Consider the following 18,981-nt stretch of genomic DNA (forward strand, 5'->3'; position numbering starts at 1 on the left):
ATTCTCTTTCCTTTATTTATTAGTTTTTTTTTATATATGTAAAATAACCTTATAGGATAATTCTAGTAGGATGAAGAGAGTAACTTTATTATAAGTATTGTTCAATGTCATCAATGCTCTAAGGAGATAAAAATGAGAAAGGTAACTTTGCATGGTAAACTATTTAACATTATCTAGGAATGTGAATAGAATAAGACAATTCTTTTAAAGGTGAATAAAAACTCTAATATATTTTTTTATAGTAATTTCTTGCAATCCATTCTTTTTTCTTAATCTTTCTTTATCACATCACATATTTTATCTAATACCTTTTCCTCTCTTCTTATCAATGTCCTAATTGTAGAAGAGATTATAAGAAGAAAAAAAGACATCAACAAAAACAAAAATTCTCTTAAAAAAATGTAATACAAGTAATCTTTATAGCTTATGGATGGAGGAGGGATAAGAGGTAAGGGTTCTGGTTTTTTAGGAAAACAGGTTGCAACCCTACCCATGATTGTGTGTGTGTGTGTGTGTCAAATTCCTATGCACAAATATTATGTTTCAACCAATAAGTCGTTGATCTAAGTGAAACTAGATTCGGTCCCCTTAAGTAAAGTTTTAGGTTCAAACCTCATAGATGAAAAAAAAATAGGGTTAGGAGGGAAGTCTAAACTAAAAGTGAACAATTAGATTTCCAAATGAAGATTAGTCATCAAAAAAAATTGTTGAATAATCTGCATCAATATCATAGTAACAAAAATATTATGTTCTAGTAATTCTCACGACTGACTACCTAGACAACGACACCAATACAAGGAGTGAAACTTCTTGTACCTCCATGTTTTTCCTCTTGTACCTCATTGCATTACGAAAAGCTCAATCCATAATGTAATTTTACATCATAGATAGATTTTTTCGTAATGTAATGAGGTGCAAGAAGTAAAATATGGAGGTGTGGAGAGCAGCAATCCAATACAAGTTAATGCTAAAGCACTTTCTATATAAATGGGCCAAAGATCTCAACCTGAAGAGTGGGTCTTAAATTGTTAGCCCATATTATTAATAGATTCAGCTTTTATTTTAGGAGATAGATAGAGCAAACTATCCACTTAGAGTACAATTGAGGGTGTAAATATTAGGAAGATTTATATTAATGAATTATGAACAATTATATAAGTGAACTTGACACAAAATCTTAACTCAAAATCTTAAAGCTTAGGTTTATGGGTTTTGTCTTCACTTATATAGTGTTTAACCTTCTCATTTTTATATGATATGAAACTTCACCTTACACTTATACTTCAAATTTTGATAATGATTGATACATTGACATCCTGATTGCTATGCTAAGTTTTAGTTTTTCCAAGATGATTGGTATAAACTATAAAGAGGATGAGGGAGTATTTCCTAACATTTTTTTATTATTAGTTAAAACTTATTAAAAAAAGTAAATATAAATTTTATCTCTTTAAAATTTCTAAATTCAATTTTTTAAATGATTTTTATCTAGCTTTAATCCTTCTAATTTTAAAATGAATCACTTTTGATCCTCAAGCTAAAATTTAAAACCCCTTACAAAATATTATCTAACTTTGAGGAATTAATCCATTCGTAAAAAAAAAAACTTTGAGGAATTAAGAGAAAACATTTTTTGATTTTGAGATACTAAAACAATTATTTTTTTATCAATTTATTAAATAACCAATATTTTAAAATGAATCACTTTTGATCCTCAACCTAAAATTTAAAATCCCTTATTAAACACTATCTAACTTTTGAGGAATTAATCCATTTGTAAAAAAAAAATTGAGGAATTCAGATAAAATATTTTTTGATTTTGAGATACTAAAACAATTATTTTTTTAATCAATTTCTTAAATAGTCAATATTCTTTATTCAATCAATTTTTATCTCAAAAAATATTTTAAATAAAATAATCATATATATTATAACTCTCATACTTTTTCGACTAAGATCAACAAGTACTTAGTGACGGATTAAAGACCCTAAGTCAGTGGATACAAATTATAAAAAATAAAATAAATAGATTCAATTATATAAATATAAATAAAATAAAATATAAAATATAAGATTTTAGTTATAAATTTAATGAATTTTAAAAAATAAAGAAGAGTAAGTAGACATCCTCACACTAATATAGGTCCGTTACTGCAAGTGTTGAATGCGGGTGGCGGGTTTATCCCGGCACATGACAATCGACATCGATGCATCATTGATTATTTATTGACGTAATTATGACCCATTGATCCCCTACCATATCTAGGTCATTTGTATAATGCTGCTTTAACCCCAAAACATTTGCTTAATATAAAGCAAATAAATCTGGTTTTGTTTTTTTATAGAATATTTTTGCAATTTTTTCGTTTCTGATTTTGGAATGAATTTGCTTAGTCTGGTCTAATTTTGCCATAAAACTGCCAAAATAGGGTGATATCATATCAATCCAACCCATGTAGTTTTCTAAGTGGAAATATTTAGACCATTTAAGTCGCGTCGTTTTGACGTAGAGGACTCGAGATATGATTATTCACACGATAAAGTGTAGAATTAATACAGGTCAATTAACATAAAAATTAAATATAAATAATTGAGCAGTTTGCATTAGTTATCGACGACGATACCAGGAAAGCGATGCGCAACTAAAGTTCGAAAGCAAAAGGCATTTAGGATCTCCTTAATTCATATGATATAATATACATGATTTTTGCTCGTGATTAATTGATTTCAAAATTTGCATGAGACTGGCCATTGTATTAAAATCTGTTAGGGTTTCTTCTTCAATATAATTTTTAAAGTACTATCTAGGTTACACAACATGCTTCTTTATATTAATTATCTAGGTTATTGGCCATTATATTTTTTCATAATTTTGTTTATATTAAATAGTTGAAGTTTAAATATACTAAGAGGATGTTGTTTTTAAACGTGCATATAGGGAAGGTTTCATTAAAAGAAAAAAAAGAAGAAAATTTAGTTCAATTTCAATGTTTTCTATAACTAAAAAAACTGAATACGTATTTATTGATTGGAAATATCTTTGATTTAACCTAAAAAAGATAATTTACAGTTTTTTTTATTCTTTGATAGATTTTTGTATGTGTTTAACAATGATAATAAAATTTGAATCAAAAGTTTTATGTAGACTATCCAAACATTTAATTTATAGATATTTTTTTTCTTTTAACCTTCCTATTTATTAGAGAAAGAAATCCTAATTAATTTAGAATTCGATCAGAAAATAAGTAAAGTTTAGATAAAAATTATTTTTATATATTATCCAAATAATTTAACCTTATTTTCAACGTGTTAATTACTTTGTGTCCAAATGACTTGATTGAAAGATGTATTTTATTGAATTCATGTTTCAATTTTCTTGCTAAGTTGCACGGTTGTTTCTAGTTATCCCCCCTCCCCAAAATGTACAATTTCACTTGTCAATCATTTTTTGAAAATAATATATATAAATATAAAATAACTTTTAGCTTTATCTAGTTTATTTATATGATTATTTGATTAACTATTTTCATTGTGTAACTTTTATTTTTTCATTCAAATCGAACACAAAACATAAGAGTGTTATTCTCATTCAATCCAATCATCGATTTTTCAATATCATAATAAACACGTAAATATAAATAGATTAAATATCTCATATTGATTTATTTCCCGGTGATCACACATAAAGTGTTTTAATTCATTTAGACTTGCATAATACTTTTTTTATGCAGGAATAATACATGGTTTGCACCAATACATCAAAGACAAGGACTATTGATGATTGTTATTTAACTAACATGAATTAATTTATTTGCAAAATATTTTGAAATAATCATTTAACTTAAAAGCACTGCTTGGATATGCAATTTGCTAAATATTCGAAGAACAAGATTTATAGTTTCTTATTGTTTTATTCGACTCAAATATATTTTCAGTAAAAAAAATACATGTGATATAAATAAAAAAGCAGTGTCATATATTTTAATTAATTAAAAGTAGTACCGTCCCCTCGTGTTGAATAGAATTTATGGGGATCTAATAACTTCAAATCACTAAGGTTCACGAAATCGATTGAATAAACCCTAGAGGATAGGCCTCACAATCTTTATAATGGCCATTTCATCACCATAACAAGGTATGCATTTGAAAACAATGGATGTGTACTCACGTCCAAAAATGTGGGTCCAGAGAACATTATATATGGAACTGATATGAGATGTTGGAGATGAGATCGACCAATAATTCCAAATTGCCAGCAAGCACTTCTTTTTCTTATGTATCTCATTTACGAGAACACCATATAAATTATACTTTTCCTTCATTTTCTACTTATTTCCTTTTGTTGAAAATGACTGTAGCTCTTGGTTTGTCAAATATTGCATTGTTAGGGAAGTGCTATTATCATACAGTGTTTTTTATACTCTTTTTCACGTAATTTTCGCTCCAAAGGCAACTAATTATTAAAAGTTGGGCATTGAATTAAAAAGAATGGCATAATCATGAGAATGACTTGTGAAAGAGACGAGCTTTGAGGGAAAGGATAGGTTGTGGCCTGTGTGAGTGGCCAACTAATTTACGCAAGGAAGTATTGAATTCTTTACTATCCTTTTGTAACTAATATGGATCGATATTGATATTGATTATCCTTAACAAATGTAGTACTAATTTCATATTTTATGGAACTGAAACAATGTCTCAACAAATTTCAGAAGGATTTGGCGAGGATGGGTTAAGTACATGATTCTCACGTTTTGTTCTTATTTCTCCATCTCAACAATTTCGATATTGAAATATAAAAAATGTGTAAAACATTCTTAGTTTCTTACATTATCATTTAATAAAAAATCATGGTTTCAATTACTTTAATATAATTATTTTAAAATTTAACAAACTTATCATATATGTTAGGTTGTAATTGAATGATTATATAAAACTCTTTACATGAGTATATAACCTTTTTTCTCTAAGAATAACATGATATATGTCTTTATTTTTTATCTTTTTTATATTTGTATTTTAAAAATATATTTCAAAATAAAAATATTTATTATTTATTTCTATTGTCTGAAAACATTTCTCTTTCCATAAAAACCAACAGGCTAGACCTAATAATATATATATATATATATATATATATATATATATATATATATATATATATATTAAACTGTAATTTTTTAAAATAGTCAAATAAATAAGAATGGTTCTTACAAGAAAAATAATAATTATTTTAACAGCACATGTGATTGTAACTAGTAAATGATCGTGGGTTACGCATCTGAAAATCTTTGGTTTCGGAGTGTTACCGCGCGCCCAATTATTACTCCATGATCATCAGTAGTTCTGCTGTTCCAACCAATATTAATTAGCATTAAATTAACGTATTAATTACTGATAAAAAAATAAATTATTAATTAGTACTTAATTAAAAAGGGAGAAAAGAAATAAGTAGAATTACTAATGGAAGAAATTGAAAGAAAAAAAAAGATTAAGTCTGATGACTTTAGTTAATATAGTAATAAGTTAAAAATAACTTATGGTAATTACTAAACTTTTTTCAACTTAATATAATTTGTCAAAGTAAATTGTTCTGAACTTATTTCAATAAATTTTTAGTCAAATTTATGATTTAATTTATTATGTAAATTTTTTTTGTTAAATAAATGAATATTCAATTAGGTTATATAGCAAAGTGCACTTTAAGTTCATATTTAAACAGGCATGGCAACGTGTGAATATTGGTGGGTAAAACTTGTGGCACGACCAAAGTTTTGAATGGGGGTAATCAAGATTCAGTTCCATAACTTTTCTACCGCTTAAGAAAAAATAATTACGGTCTTCATAAAAACGACCATAATGACATGTACTCATTTCTGTTTTATAAACTAACGCGTACAATTATTACATATACTTTTTTAGGAAACAATTATTACAAACTTAACAACTATGAATAAACCATATCACTAATTTTTGTAATGAGTTTAAGGTTTATACATATACTTGTAAAAAAATTATATTTATAAGTTATAATTTTAATTATTTTAAAAGTCAACAAACTTATTATATATATGAATTGTGATTGGATGAATGTATAATGTTTCTTACACCATCAATGTATAATTATTTTTTCTCCATTTTAATTATTTATTTTAAGTTTCTAAAGAGATAGATGTTAAAATTAAATTATTTTTTATCCTATATAAGTCTAACATTTTTTTCTTAAACTTAATATTGTTATTGGTGTTTCTATAAATCAATAGATTTAAACCTTTAAATATACAATATTGAGATTGAGATGTTATAATAAAAATGTGATTAATAATAATTATAATTAAATAACTTCAACTCATTTTGATCTGAGTTATTTAATATTTTAAATGAATAATGTCATTTACATCAACAATATAAATTTTGATTAAAATAATATAAAAATATGTAATGTTTATTTAGATAATGTAATAATAACCATTATCATCCAAGGTAGGCCTAATAACGAAGAATTTGGATAATTTATAGTTTATATTGGTCTTAATTCAAATTTTGTTGTTTTCATCCCATGTTAAAATAAGGCAAATGTTAATGAATTTGTTATGGATACTGCCCTCAATAAACTTTTATTATTATTAAAGTTGTATTGGAAATCATAAAAAAAAAGTGTATTGTTATATTTTGTCATAAAACTTTCCATTTTAATTTCTAGGAAACTGGCTAACACGTTTTTTAATAGTCCCTTGTATCTTTGTTATAAGAATAAAATATGCTTTATCTTCATTTATTAAGAAAATTAATTAATTTAAATTATATCATTTTTAAATAAAAATTTTGCTAACCCTCTTAAGACATTGATTAAAGAACTAAAAAAATATTTATTTTCAAAATAAAAAAAATGTAAATAAAAATCATAAACAACATAATTTTGTGTATTCCTATAAAAAATTTTATTCTTTTAATTTCTTAACCAATATTCTAAGTATACGAGTTAACATTTACCTTCAATTAAAAAATAAATATTTTTCTTAAATTATTATTCATTGAAACTTATATCAAACATAAAAAGTCATTAATCTTATTATATAAAGAGTATTTTAGATAATATTATTAAATAAGAGATAAATAATTAAGATTTATTTATATTTAAGAAAAAAATAAAAAACTTTTGTTTTTTTTTTTTTTATATTGGAGGCGAGAAAGAGTATAGTATTACGCTGCTTATTGCTGTATTCATATTTCACAGTAAATGGTCATTATTATATGTCAGTTTATTTTAAATTAAAAATGTCCATAAATGTCATTTAAGAATATATAATATAAATGACAATAAAAATGTTTAAACAGTTTTCGAAGAGAGTGATGAGTAGGAGAGCATCTGTTACGCAGGAGAGTTGAAAGGTGAGGGATGTAAATAAACAGCTAAGCTAACTAGCAAGTCAAATGAAAGTATGAAGGGTGAAATCACTTTCTGATATTTCTTAGTAATGTTCATAATCCATTCCATGAGGACTCACTTTACAGATACATCACAATCACAATCACAATTGCATGCTTCTCTTCTCTTTTACTGCACTGGAAATTTCCAATTGGATGTATGCGTATTCCTATTGCCTTGTAAAACATCTAATTCTATTCCCTTCCACCCACACTCTTAACTCCACCCTTTCTTCTTATCATCCCCACCCAACTTACATTTACGCTCACATTTCCTAAACCCACTAAGGATTTTCAGCTTTCATCTATTTTTGACAACTGGGTTCTTTGTCTTCCATGTTCTTTCGGTTGCCTTCAGTCAAAGATCTGGCCTTTTTTAAGATGTGGGGATCTGGGATTTTTGCTGTGTTGTTGTTGTTGTGAATCTCGCTTTACATAGATAGGTAATTCTATGAAATCTGTGCCTTTGTTTTTAGGGTTCCTTTCATGTTCTTCTCTTTTTACTTCGTTTTCTATGTGTTGTGGATGCTTGTGTGCTGAAATGCTCATACTTTATGGTGTGTTGAATATTCTATTTTCCTTTTGCTTCATAGTCTACTTATAACAGACTGTCTTCTGATGCTTGTTCATATTTCATAGTGTCGATTACACAATGAATAGTTGGACAATTTGAATGTTAATGTGATTTTTCTTTTTTGGGTTGTAATGCAGCTTATCTCTTTTTCTATTACATATATATGGTAGGCAACAAGGGTTCTGAGAGATGGGTGCTGATCTTAAAGCTGAATTGTCTGGGAAAACTTTTGTTTTTGGTCTTAAGGTTTGGCAAATAATTGGAATTGCGGTTGGATTGTTTATTGTTGTCATCCTCTGTGTGCTCCCATTTTGCCTTACTTCAAGGAAGAAAACTAGAAGAGCCAGGAACAGAATTCCTGCTAGTCATATTCCTCCTGTCTCAAAGGAAATCACGGAAGTGCGGGTTGAGCAAGTGCCCGCAAATGGATTTGTTCCTCGTGAAGGAATACTTCTTACCATTCATGATAAGTCCAGTGACAAAGAATCAGACAAGGTTATGCTTCATTTAGGTGTTGGGAAGAAGAAGCATGGGGACAGTGGTAGTCATCACTCGGATTCATTTCATTACTTGGATGGAGGTGGGTCACAATCAGGGGAAGAAATTAGCTCTGGCATGGTTGGAATGTACATGTCCTCTTCTTCACACCCTATAACAGCTCCTTCACCGCTCTCTGGCCTTCCAGAATTCTCTCACTTGGGTTGGGGTCACTGGTTTACACTGAGGGATCTTGAACTTGCTACGAACCGTTTTTCAAAAGAAAATGTAATTGGTGAGGGTGGGTATGGAGTTGTTTACCGGGGACAGTTGATCAACGGGACTCCAGTGGCAGTTAAAAAGATACTCAATAACATGTGAGTTCCAGTACAATGTCTCAGGCTTTGAGTTTACACTAATTATTGTTTTTTGTTTCTCTTACTTCTGCTAAACTTTGACTAGTTTTTATTTCCACCCCTCCTTTTCTGCAGTGGTCAAGCTGAGAAAGAATTTAGAGTGGAAGTTGAAGCTATTGGTCATGTCCGACATAAAAACTTGGTTCGACTTTTGGGGTACTGCATTGAGGGGACTCACAGGTACCCACTTGTCAACAACTTTATTAGAGGATTTGAATTATAATTGCCTGAATCATGAAAATCATAAAAAATACCTTTATGAGTTGCATATTCATGAACCTCAGAACCTCTACTATCTGGTGGTGAGGTCAGTGTCAAGTTCAACAGACAACAGTTTAAGTATGTTGTCTTAATTATATTTTCTCCCATGTGGGGTATATTTTCAGGATGCTAGTCTACGAGTATGTCAATAATGGAAACTTAGAGCAATGGCTTCATGGAGCAATGCGACATCATGGATATCTTACCTGGGAAGCACGTATTAAAATTCTCCTTGGCACAGCTAAGGGGTGAGTTGCTTTGTCTATGCTCCTTCATGCTTTTGTAGTCCTCATTCTTAGGGTTATCTTAGTGCTAATTTGAAGCAATATACTTATTTTAGGCTTGCATATTTGCATGAAGCAATTGAGCCAAAGGTGGTACACCGAGATATCAAGTCCAGCAACATATTAATTGATGACGACTTTAATGCCAAGGTTTCTGATTTTGGCCTGGCCAAGCTTCTTGGTTCTGGGAAGAGTCATGTTGCAACACGAGTTATGGGAACCTTTGGGTCTGTATTTTTGTGCTCTTCCCTATGGAGCTATGTCCTTTTTCTGCCCTCAATGGAGGAGCTTTGATGAGTTCAATCCCTATATTTATTCTTTTCTCGTGCTCCATAAAATTGACAGATATGTGGCTCCTGAATATGCAAATACTGGTCTTCTAAATGAAAAAAGTGATGTTTATAGCTTTGGTGTTGTGCTATTGGAAGCAATTACTGGAAGAGATCCAGTTGACTATGGACGTCCAGCACAGGAAGTGAGTAAACTTACTTATATGTTGGAAGAAAATCCATTTTGAAGTATGTGTTCTTGTTAACAATTCATTAAATGAACCGAATAATCATAAAGCATTAGCTTTTGAGTTCGACTTATTCAACCAAAAGAACAATTTATATGTTTGTCTTGAACATTGGTTGTTATTTCAAGTTTTGCAACACATGATTCTTTTTTTTAGGCCTATTATCTCAACATATGTTTTTAGACATGTAGCATTACTACCTTAGTGAAAAATGTTAGCAACCTACTCTTTTACCCATTTTTTAACAATTCCTTTATTATTGGACAAATTCTCATATGCACCTCACCCAATAATAGATTGTCGAAGCGTATATTGCTAGCATTTTTCCTACCTATAGCCAACTTAAGGATAAATTGTTCCAATTCCTAAATGCTTCCAGTTAGACACATTTAAAATGGACATGTGCCGGATCGTATCCATTTTGGCTGTGCAATATATGAAATCCAGATTGGCAGTGCAATAGTTATTTGTGAATGCTAAACCTCAGTTTTTAGGAATTAAGTAGGTCCCTAGAATTTCAAAATTGTTGATGGATCTGTATTTTCTGTAATATCAAAATCCTTTTCAGTACAGTCCCTAAATCTAGTTTATTGTTAGATCACTATATGGACCCAATAGAAAAAGTTTTTGAAACAATCATAACCATTTCATAGTTTTTAAACGACAAGGATCCTCAAGAAGTACAGGATCATACAAATTAGTTTAACCTTCTTTCTGTCAGTTGTTCTCATTACTTGTTTATCACTTGGAACTTGCGATCTTCGACCTAACTTTTGTAATATTGATAAATCAGTTTATATTTCTTATTCATTCTTCTTTCTGTTCACATTTCTAGCATCAATAGTTCAATACAATCACGGTAGCTGCTGTAGCATAGATTACAATTATGATGCAGAATTTAGATGACTTCTTTATTTAGGGCTTCCATTTGGGAAATAGAGATTTAAACTTAGTTAGGGGTTGCAACAATGCTAGCCAGGGATTTATCGTTTGTTTGATGGGTATCCTATCCCAGTTTATTTCTTGTTAGTTGTTACCTTATTTTCAGTGATTAGTTTATGCTGAGGGCAGTGGATATCCCTCTTGAGGATCTTGTGCTTGATTTTTACAACAAAAAGTTTCAGATGTTCTATGTGTTCTTCTTGTTATGAGTTGCTTATTCCTACATCACAGTTTCTTATGACAACTGATAATTTTTGACTGACATTTACAATGAACGACAATGCCCTCAGGTTAATATGGTTGATTGGCTGAAGACGATGGTTGGAAACAGGAGATCAGAAGAAGTGGTGGACCCAAACATTGAGGTGAAGCCATCTACCAGAGCTTTGAAACGGGTGCTCTTAACTGCTTTGAGATGTGTAGATCCAGATTCCGAGAAAAGACCCAAGATGGGCCAAGTTGTACGTATGCTTGAGTCAGAGGAGTACCCTTTAGCAAGAGAGGTTTGTTATACTTTGTCACCATTAACATGATCTTTTTTTTCAAAGCTTTGTTTTCTTTAGTTGCTTATCAAAAGCCATTTATCTTAGTTGAGCTGGTTGGACCTAGCTAAGGATGTTGATCAATGATGTCTGAGCTCATTTCTTTGATCCATTTTCAGAGCATCTTTTCTAAAAAATTATTGGTCTGTCTGTTCTTGGTTGGCCAGCATCAACCTTTTAGTTTCTTACTAGATCACAAATGGATACATATTCCCATACTTAAGAGACGATTAGTTTTACTAGATGATTTTGAACTGGCATTTGATTTGTTTCATTGTCTGGATGTTCAGGATCGTAGGCACCGAAGAAATCGTGGGGTTAACTCAGAAATTGAATCACATAAGGATAATTCTGACACAGATGGCAGTGACATTCAGGGCTCTAGATCAGAAAGCGGAAGGTAACAGCAGGCATGACCAAGAGAATGTATTCTTTTTTAGGATCAGTGGGGTGTATAAAGTGAGTGATTTTTTTTTTATAATATTCTTATGTTGTTAGATTCTTGGATTTGCCTACCCAAGATGGGCATGGCAGAGGCTCAGCAGGGGATAATATTTTATTTTATTTTTGTTTCTTTTCCTTTCTTTTGTGGTAGAAGGATAGGTATTTCTAGAAGGATATATATTGTTTGTGTATGAAGGTGGATGTTATTTATAAGAACCAAAATATTTGGGGTATGTACAGAATCTAATAGCTTTTCTAGATTTATTTGATAAATCTGTTGGCCTAGTCATCTAGTCACTGGGGAAAAGTAAAATAATCAGTTTATGATCGTGCCTTAAGACTTTTTATGCTTAGATCATTCCGTTTCACACTATTGTGTTTCATTCCTTTTACAACAATAGTTAAAAAATTCCCGATCCTTCATTCTTTCAGTCCCTTTGAGTATTATATTATGAGTACACATCATTGAATTTCAACCATGGTGCATGGTACTGTTATATAAACAATTAAGTCAGTGCAACATATATGTGTGTGTAATTTTGCCCTTGTATTCAGTTAATGGTTATCTGCCTTAATGACGTCTAAACCAATAAAATGAAGGTCCAATTAGTTAATGAGGGACTCAAGATTCCCTAAGACTCTCAGCAATTGAGAGGAAACACAATGGATGACGATCATTATGGATATATTCTCAAACATCAACTTCCAATAGTATTGATGCTGCTATGCAGCTAGTCCTTTGTATGTTCATACACTTAACTCGACATATACATGTTTTATTTATTTAGAAATATAAAAAAAACAAAGGCAAAATCATATCACGGATCTTAGGTATGAAAGCATCCAAAATCGAACAGAGTTTCTTGGCAATCAAATTTTCATGGCACTATTCCCACTTTAGAGGTTTCACCACCTCCCCTGTGAAGTCAGGGTCATCTCTTCCAAAGTGACCATTTGCATGGGCTCCGGTTAAGTCGCAACCTCTACACAACTTTGTCCTCTGCCTCTTGAAATGGGGCAAGAACACCAGCACCGCCACCCACCACCAACGCCACCGTTGTCCCTCCCACCCTCCCAATCATACCTATAAACCAAACCTTCACTCCCGGCCCCACCACATCGGATCTAGAACCGCCCGCAATCGATTTTTCCTCCCCCTCAAACCATCACCATCACACAAAACTGAGCATGACGATGACTCCATCCAAAAGCCGTGGAACCTTTACCCCTGAAAACACACGCTGCTCCCCAAGGTCATCCTCAAGATCGACACCAAACCTTCTTCGCACACCACTACAATGCCAGCAACAACAACGACAAAGAATTCCACGATGATGATGACAACCCTACACCGAAGTCACTCCGGCTCCATGGACACGAAGTGCATGGAAAAGAAGGAAAAAAGGAAATTTTGGATGGCTCTCTCACATGAAGAGATCGAAGAATACATCTTCTTGTTTTTTGATTTTGAATTTTTTGACAAGTAAACTAGTCCTACTCGTGGATTATTTCAGGGATTGCTACTCCATGAGAGATTCTTGATTACTTCCATTGATTGCTCAGATGAATAAGAATATTTACGGTGGTTGGTGTACTTATACATTGTGAATATGATTGCTTATTTCGTGGGATGTGTTTTTTTGGTTTTGTGATGGCTAAATTGGTGGGATGTAGTTAATGCTAGTTAGTGGGTGCTTGTTCAATATTCTTGAACAATTAATGCCATTATGATGCGCAACCATTGATCTATGTAACCAGAGAAGACAATTTGTTGGAACAATTACATTGTATATGGGTTGGCACCCCTGGTGCTCTTTTATAATATTATAATTTTAGCTAATAAAAAAAACTGATTTGTTTATGATTGATTCTTACAAAGGTGAAGAGAATTTAGGAAGGTCTTGGAAATTGGAGGTACAAAGGCATGAAATTTTGTAAAGAAAGAAAGGAAATGGTGGTTGGTGATACTTGGTGAGAAGGGGAGACGTGGTAGTAGGGAGAGAAGAGAGATGATGTTAAGGTGTGGAGGATACACTATAATATCATGAAATGATACCAATCTAGAGGTTATTATTTTTTGTGCACCACACACAAGAAAATTTACCATAACCTACGCCTAAAATGAAATACGAGTTAACAAATTTTACACTGGATGTGAAACACATGACCCTATAATTCTTTTTGAACTATAAGTAATCCAGCTACGTGAAATTGTACTTTCTTTAATCCAATAAAGTTTTGCTAGTTTAGGCTACCATGGAGAAGTAAATTTTCTTGTGTATGATGCACACAAAAAATAACCTTTAAATTCCATGGTATTATGGTACATCCTCCACATCTTACTATCATCTTTCTTCTTCTCCCCAACTATCACCAACAATGAAATGACATTTGTTCAGAAGCTATTAATTTTTTCCGTTTCCTATAGTTTGTAGCTGAATTGTTAACATTTCCTATTATGTATAATTGATGTAAATTAAAATTATTGTTATGTATTTTTTCTTCATTTTTAATTTATTGCAAAGTATTTTCTTAGTTTTTAATTTATTGTGGAATCAAAATTAATGCAATGAAAGTATGTGATAGTTAACACAATTTATTGTAATGTCGCTTTCCTTGCTAGCTATGATACAAAACAAAAATTAAAAAAATTGTTGTCAAGATTATGCAACTAGAAGGATAAAGGTATTATCTCTGGTGCAAACCAAAAAAAAAAAATCATCATAACTATAATATAAATAAACTGTAGCATCAACGATAGAAGCTAACACTCTATTACAGTAGTGGCCAGTAAGATCGAAGAGCAGTGACCAACAAATAGAAATAAAGACACGTACGAAATCATATCACACCCAGCCATGAACCCAGAAGAACAAAACCTAATAGACGCATACACATAAATATAAATATAATTATAAAAGGCAAATTAAAGCTTAAACAAATTCTAGGGTACTTTAGCATTAAGTAATAATATAGGTCTTCTACCAAAGCCATTTCCTTATGCATGTGTTGGTACTGGTAGTGACCCACCAGCACCGGGAATAGTGGGCAAAGAAGGAGTACCGGTGCAACCACCAGGGAAAGTGCAAAACCCAGATGGGCCAAAGCCCACGCCGGTGAAGCTGAAGCCTGGGCTTGGGCTTGGAAATATCCCACCAAGGCCTCCACCTGATCCAAGGAAGGTCTGGGGCTGATCCACATTCTCTTCCTCAAGTAATCGTCCCCCTTCAGCATTTGATGCAAGCACCAACACCACCATGCTCAACATCACCAACACCTTAGCTACTCTCTCCATTTTTGTATTTTGAGTATGGATGATGAGAATGGTGATATCTCTTTCCCTTTTATAGTGCCAATCCTTTTGGCCTTCGCTTTTAATGCTCACCGTTTCTACGTAAACGTTTAACAATTAAATTTGCATGTTGTTGTTGTCTGTCAACTTAAAAAGAAAAATATTTTTTTGACAGAAAAAGAAAAAATATTAAACTTATACTTTCCCGACAAAGTATTTTTTTTCTACAACATTGTTATTTTTATATATTTCTATCACATTAACTATTTATTTTACACTTTTATTTTCATTTTATCTCTCTTATTTTTTCATAGAAAACTGTTCAAATACATTAATAAATACAAGAAAATGTTTTCTATGATTCCTTTTTAGTTTCTTTTGACTGGAGTATCTTTTTTAATTTAAGAATATAAAGAAAATACTATTTAGACCTTAATTTTATGTTAGTGTAAAACTTTTACACCACAGTTATAAAAATCAATAAACTTGTTAGGATAACATGTGATCAGATTGTAGTTCATTCTTTTTATTCAATAGAAAGTTCATGACAAATTTGAAAGTCATTTTACTAATAAAGTAATAATTAATTTAAGGATATTGGTTAAAGAAATAATAAGTAGAATTTTTTTATCAAAAATTATAATAAAAACGTGCTTCTAATATTAAATTCTATGCTCTTAATAAAAAAACAAATTCATTTTCAATTCTTTATTAGCTACCCTAGCAAAACCAATTTGAAATTAAATGCAGATTTTTTGTTGGAACATCTACTAATCTGCACTAGGCCGTCCTGCCTTCTTGGTGAAGCACAACAGACATAGTAAAGTAAATTTTAAGATCATTTATTATGATAGTTGGGAATTAATGAATTTGCCCAACTAACCAAAGTTGGGGTTCAAACAAGGGTCAGGGTCCTTAAAAAAACTCTGGACAATGACAAATGCCTTAATTACATTGCCAAGTTCTTGTACGGAGTCTTCTTTTTCTTCTTTTTTTGCTGAATGGACTTGTACGGAGTCTTACCAACTAGTACATCTACCCGACTCAGAGTCCAATAGATTTCCATAACAAAGGTTGCAGAGAGCAGTAACTACTAGCATTTGTCACTTATGGTAATTGACACCCTGTTAATTTGTTTAGTCCAAAAACATTGTGAATTTGTACCACTTTATTATGTCTGTATCACATGGATGCAAGTATTACAGTAATTTTAATGTCTTTTATGACCCTTGTCATGTTTTTTGTACAATAGTCGAGTACTAAAGTAGAGGAAGAGAAGAGGCCTTTGGTTCATATTGATGAGTATGCAAATGCAACCAACCACTGCATGTGAGAGACTTCATCGCGAAAAATGTTCCACGCATGTTCTATGAGTTTTATGTATCTGTAAATTTAAAGGTAAAAATTAATGGTCCCGGCGGGGCTCGAACCCGCGACCTTCGGCTCATAAGACCAACGCTCTAACCAACTGAGCTACGGGACCATATACCAATAATTTCTAAATTATAATATTTATTGTTTTAGAATGTTTTAGTAAATTTTTGCCTTTTTCGAAAGCTGTATCGTACATAAAGAGATACGTATGATTATCCCACAAACTTTCGTTCTTTTACATAAAAGTAATGATATTTATAAATTTCACTCTCTTATAATTTATTTTCATCCTATTTTTTCTCTCTATCTTTTCCATCATATTTATTACCTTTTTTTTTCTCTATCTCTCTTAAATCTCCACCCCAAAATAATTTATTTTGTCAATATTGAACACTCTCATATTCGAATAATCAAATTTGATACTTTGATTATTTAGCCTTTAGTCTTCCCAATTATATTTTAAACTCAAGATTAAGTAATTCCAGGAAATGAAGATCTTTATGTGAATGATATTTTAAAGATAATGATCATTAGCAAAGGTCTTCATTTTCTTAACTAAGTTATTTAGCGTCTAGCCTCATCTAGTGAGTATATTGTCAATTCTAACTATGAGTGTCTGTTGAACTTGAAGGTCCAAAATAAAGGCAATGATCATTAGCAAAGGTTGCGAACTAAAAAAGTTTGTCATATTATTTGATTAATTAGTTTGTCATAAAATTTTTCTTTATAAATCTTATTAGATACAATTAGCCTTTATCTAGTTAATTCTATTATTTCCACTTGATTATATGCAGAAGAGAGTGTCATTTTTATTAAGAAACCACTCCAAGTCTAACAATGAGTCTCTATTCAATTTTACTTGAATCCTATTTTTTCAGTTTGGATAACTATAGCTAGATATGTAAGTTTACGTACTCATGGCCAACTTTGTACTTTTTATTATTTCATCCTTTGGTGTGTGGATGTTTTAGAATATTGAAGTGTTGTCTAATAAAAGTCTTGGAATAAGCAGTGTTTTGATAAACAATGTAATAAGTAAACTGACTTGGTATGCATTTTTTTTATGTTTCTATTAAACATTATATTACTCTATTTGTTATTACTCGGGGTCTTTTGCTTGGTGGGGTATATAAACTCAATATTGATGACAATTTTCTTTTGAAATTTTAATCCTTTGATATATAGGACAACATGTGTCAAACAAAATAAACAGTTTTCCATTTTATAATCTAAAATAGGTATTTTGTGTCAATCAATCTAACATGATAAAGCATATCAGGGTAACATATTCTTCTACAGGACAAATAAAAAACATGAGATGTCATTTAGGATGATGTTTCCTATATTCCTATGTGGTAAAAATAACTTATTTTGATAAATCCTTTATTGACCAATCCATGATGATAATTAATTTTAGTTTTAAACCAATTTTAGTTAAGAAAAAGTCTTAAAAGATGGAAAACTCAGCTCTAGGCTTATAGTATGATTGGAATAGAGTTTTGTAAAGGCTTATTTTGTTTTCATGAATGTTTTACTTCTATGTAGGAAAGAATAATTTATTTTTTTATTTTATAAAAAAGCATAATTTTATAAAGACAAAAGGTAGCCAACGTACTTAAGATATTTGTTAAAAAGTTAAAAGGAGAAATATTTTCGTTGGAAAGTATAAAAGTGTGTTATCCATAACTATTTTAGGCTTTCCTATAATTTCCCATAAATATTTTCTTCCTTTGGTCTCTTAACCAATGCTAATATATTGAGTCTTATGGTGTCAATCAAGATTGGTAACCTGTATGCTTAATGAAGATCTTCTATAATGAAAGTTGTTTGTTTGCCTTGACTGTAACTTGCACATGTAATTGGTTTAATATTTCTTAAGATGCTAATATATTGAGCCTTCTGTACATTTCCTAGTGAATATTGTGCACAATTAGATGCCACTGGCAGAAGAGTTGATTTGAATCAACGACCTGAGGTTACAAAGGGTACTGTAGAATATGTTGCCCCAACAGATTATATGGTGCGGCCTCCTATGCTTCCAGTATATTTCTTCCTCATTGATGTTTCCATAACTGCAGTTAGAAGTGTAATGGTTGAGGTAAGCACTTCACTTCTAGCTCTTTAATCTTTAGTAGGTTTTGTTATGTAATGATCGATGATTCCATTATTTTAAGTGGCAATTGTTTGGTTCATATGAAATCTAGCTTATGCACAACTGAAGCTTGAAAGCAGTGTATAATTTGTACTCCATTTCTTAACCAGCTAATGGGGTTTTCAGGTCTAATTTAAGAAAATAATTATACTAATGCAATATTTGTTTGTATTTTAGCATGAATTGAATAGTTGGAGCCCAGCTAGTCAGGTGCATGTGATCAATTTTGTTTGACCAGCCTGAAGAAAAGATTGGGCTATAATGTATATTGTCTTAGATTA

General features: G+C 31.0%; 2 protein-coding genes and 1 non-coding gene across 6 annotated transcripts; 1 reads left to right on the forward strand and 2 right to left on the reverse strand.

The window, feature by feature from the left end:
* Positions 1-7,334: 7,334 nt before the first annotated feature.
* LOC100305384 (receptor protein kinase) lies at positions 7,335-12,126 on the forward strand. Of its 4 annotated transcripts, none has more exons than XM_014772207.3 (8): positions 7,335-7,389; positions 8,137-8,853; positions 8,968-9,072; positions 9,279-9,401; positions 9,494-9,664; positions 9,783-9,912; positions 11,187-11,399; positions 11,729-12,115. In XM_014772207.3, exons 2-8 carry the CDS (start codon positions 8,189-8,191, stop codon positions 11,840-11,842), a joined length of 1,521 nt encoding a protein of 506 aa, XP_014627693.1. In that variant the 5' UTR covers positions 7,335-7,389; positions 8,137-8,188; the 3' UTR covers positions 11,843-12,115. The 4 variants fall into 4 exon arrangements, with proteins under 4 accessions (XP_014627693.1, NP_001238381.2, NP_001388285.1 ...); NM_001251452.2 differs by having other exon boundaries at positions 7,341-7,868; positions 11,729-12,126; NM_001401356.1 differs by having other exon boundaries at positions 7,343-7,446; positions 8,170-8,853; positions 11,729-12,126.
* A 2,449-nt stretch (positions 12,127-14,575) lies between these two features.
* On the reverse strand, positions 14,576-15,198 carry LOC100306546 (uncharacterized). Its single transcript, NM_001249614.2, has one exon. The coding sequence runs from the start codon at positions 15,114-15,116 to the stop codon at positions 14,724-14,726; it is 393 nt and encodes a 130-aa protein (NP_001236543.1). The 5' UTR covers positions 15,117-15,198; the 3' UTR covers positions 14,576-14,723.
* Positions 15,199-16,583: 1,385 nt separating this feature from the next.
* TRNAI-UAU (transfer RNA isoleucine (anticodon UAU)) lies at positions 16,584-16,657 on the reverse strand. The gene has a single exon. It is a non-coding gene; the product is annotated as a tRNA-Ile (tRNA).
* Positions 16,658-18,981: the final 2,324 nt, after the last annotated feature.

The sequence above is a fragment of the Glycine max genome, chromosome 20 (assembly GCF_000004515.6).
Source record: "Glycine max cultivar Williams 82 chromosome 20, Glycine_max_v4.0, whole genome shotgun sequence".
Lineage (NCBI taxonomy): Eukaryota > Viridiplantae > Streptophyta > Magnoliopsida > Fabales > Fabaceae > Glycine > Glycine max.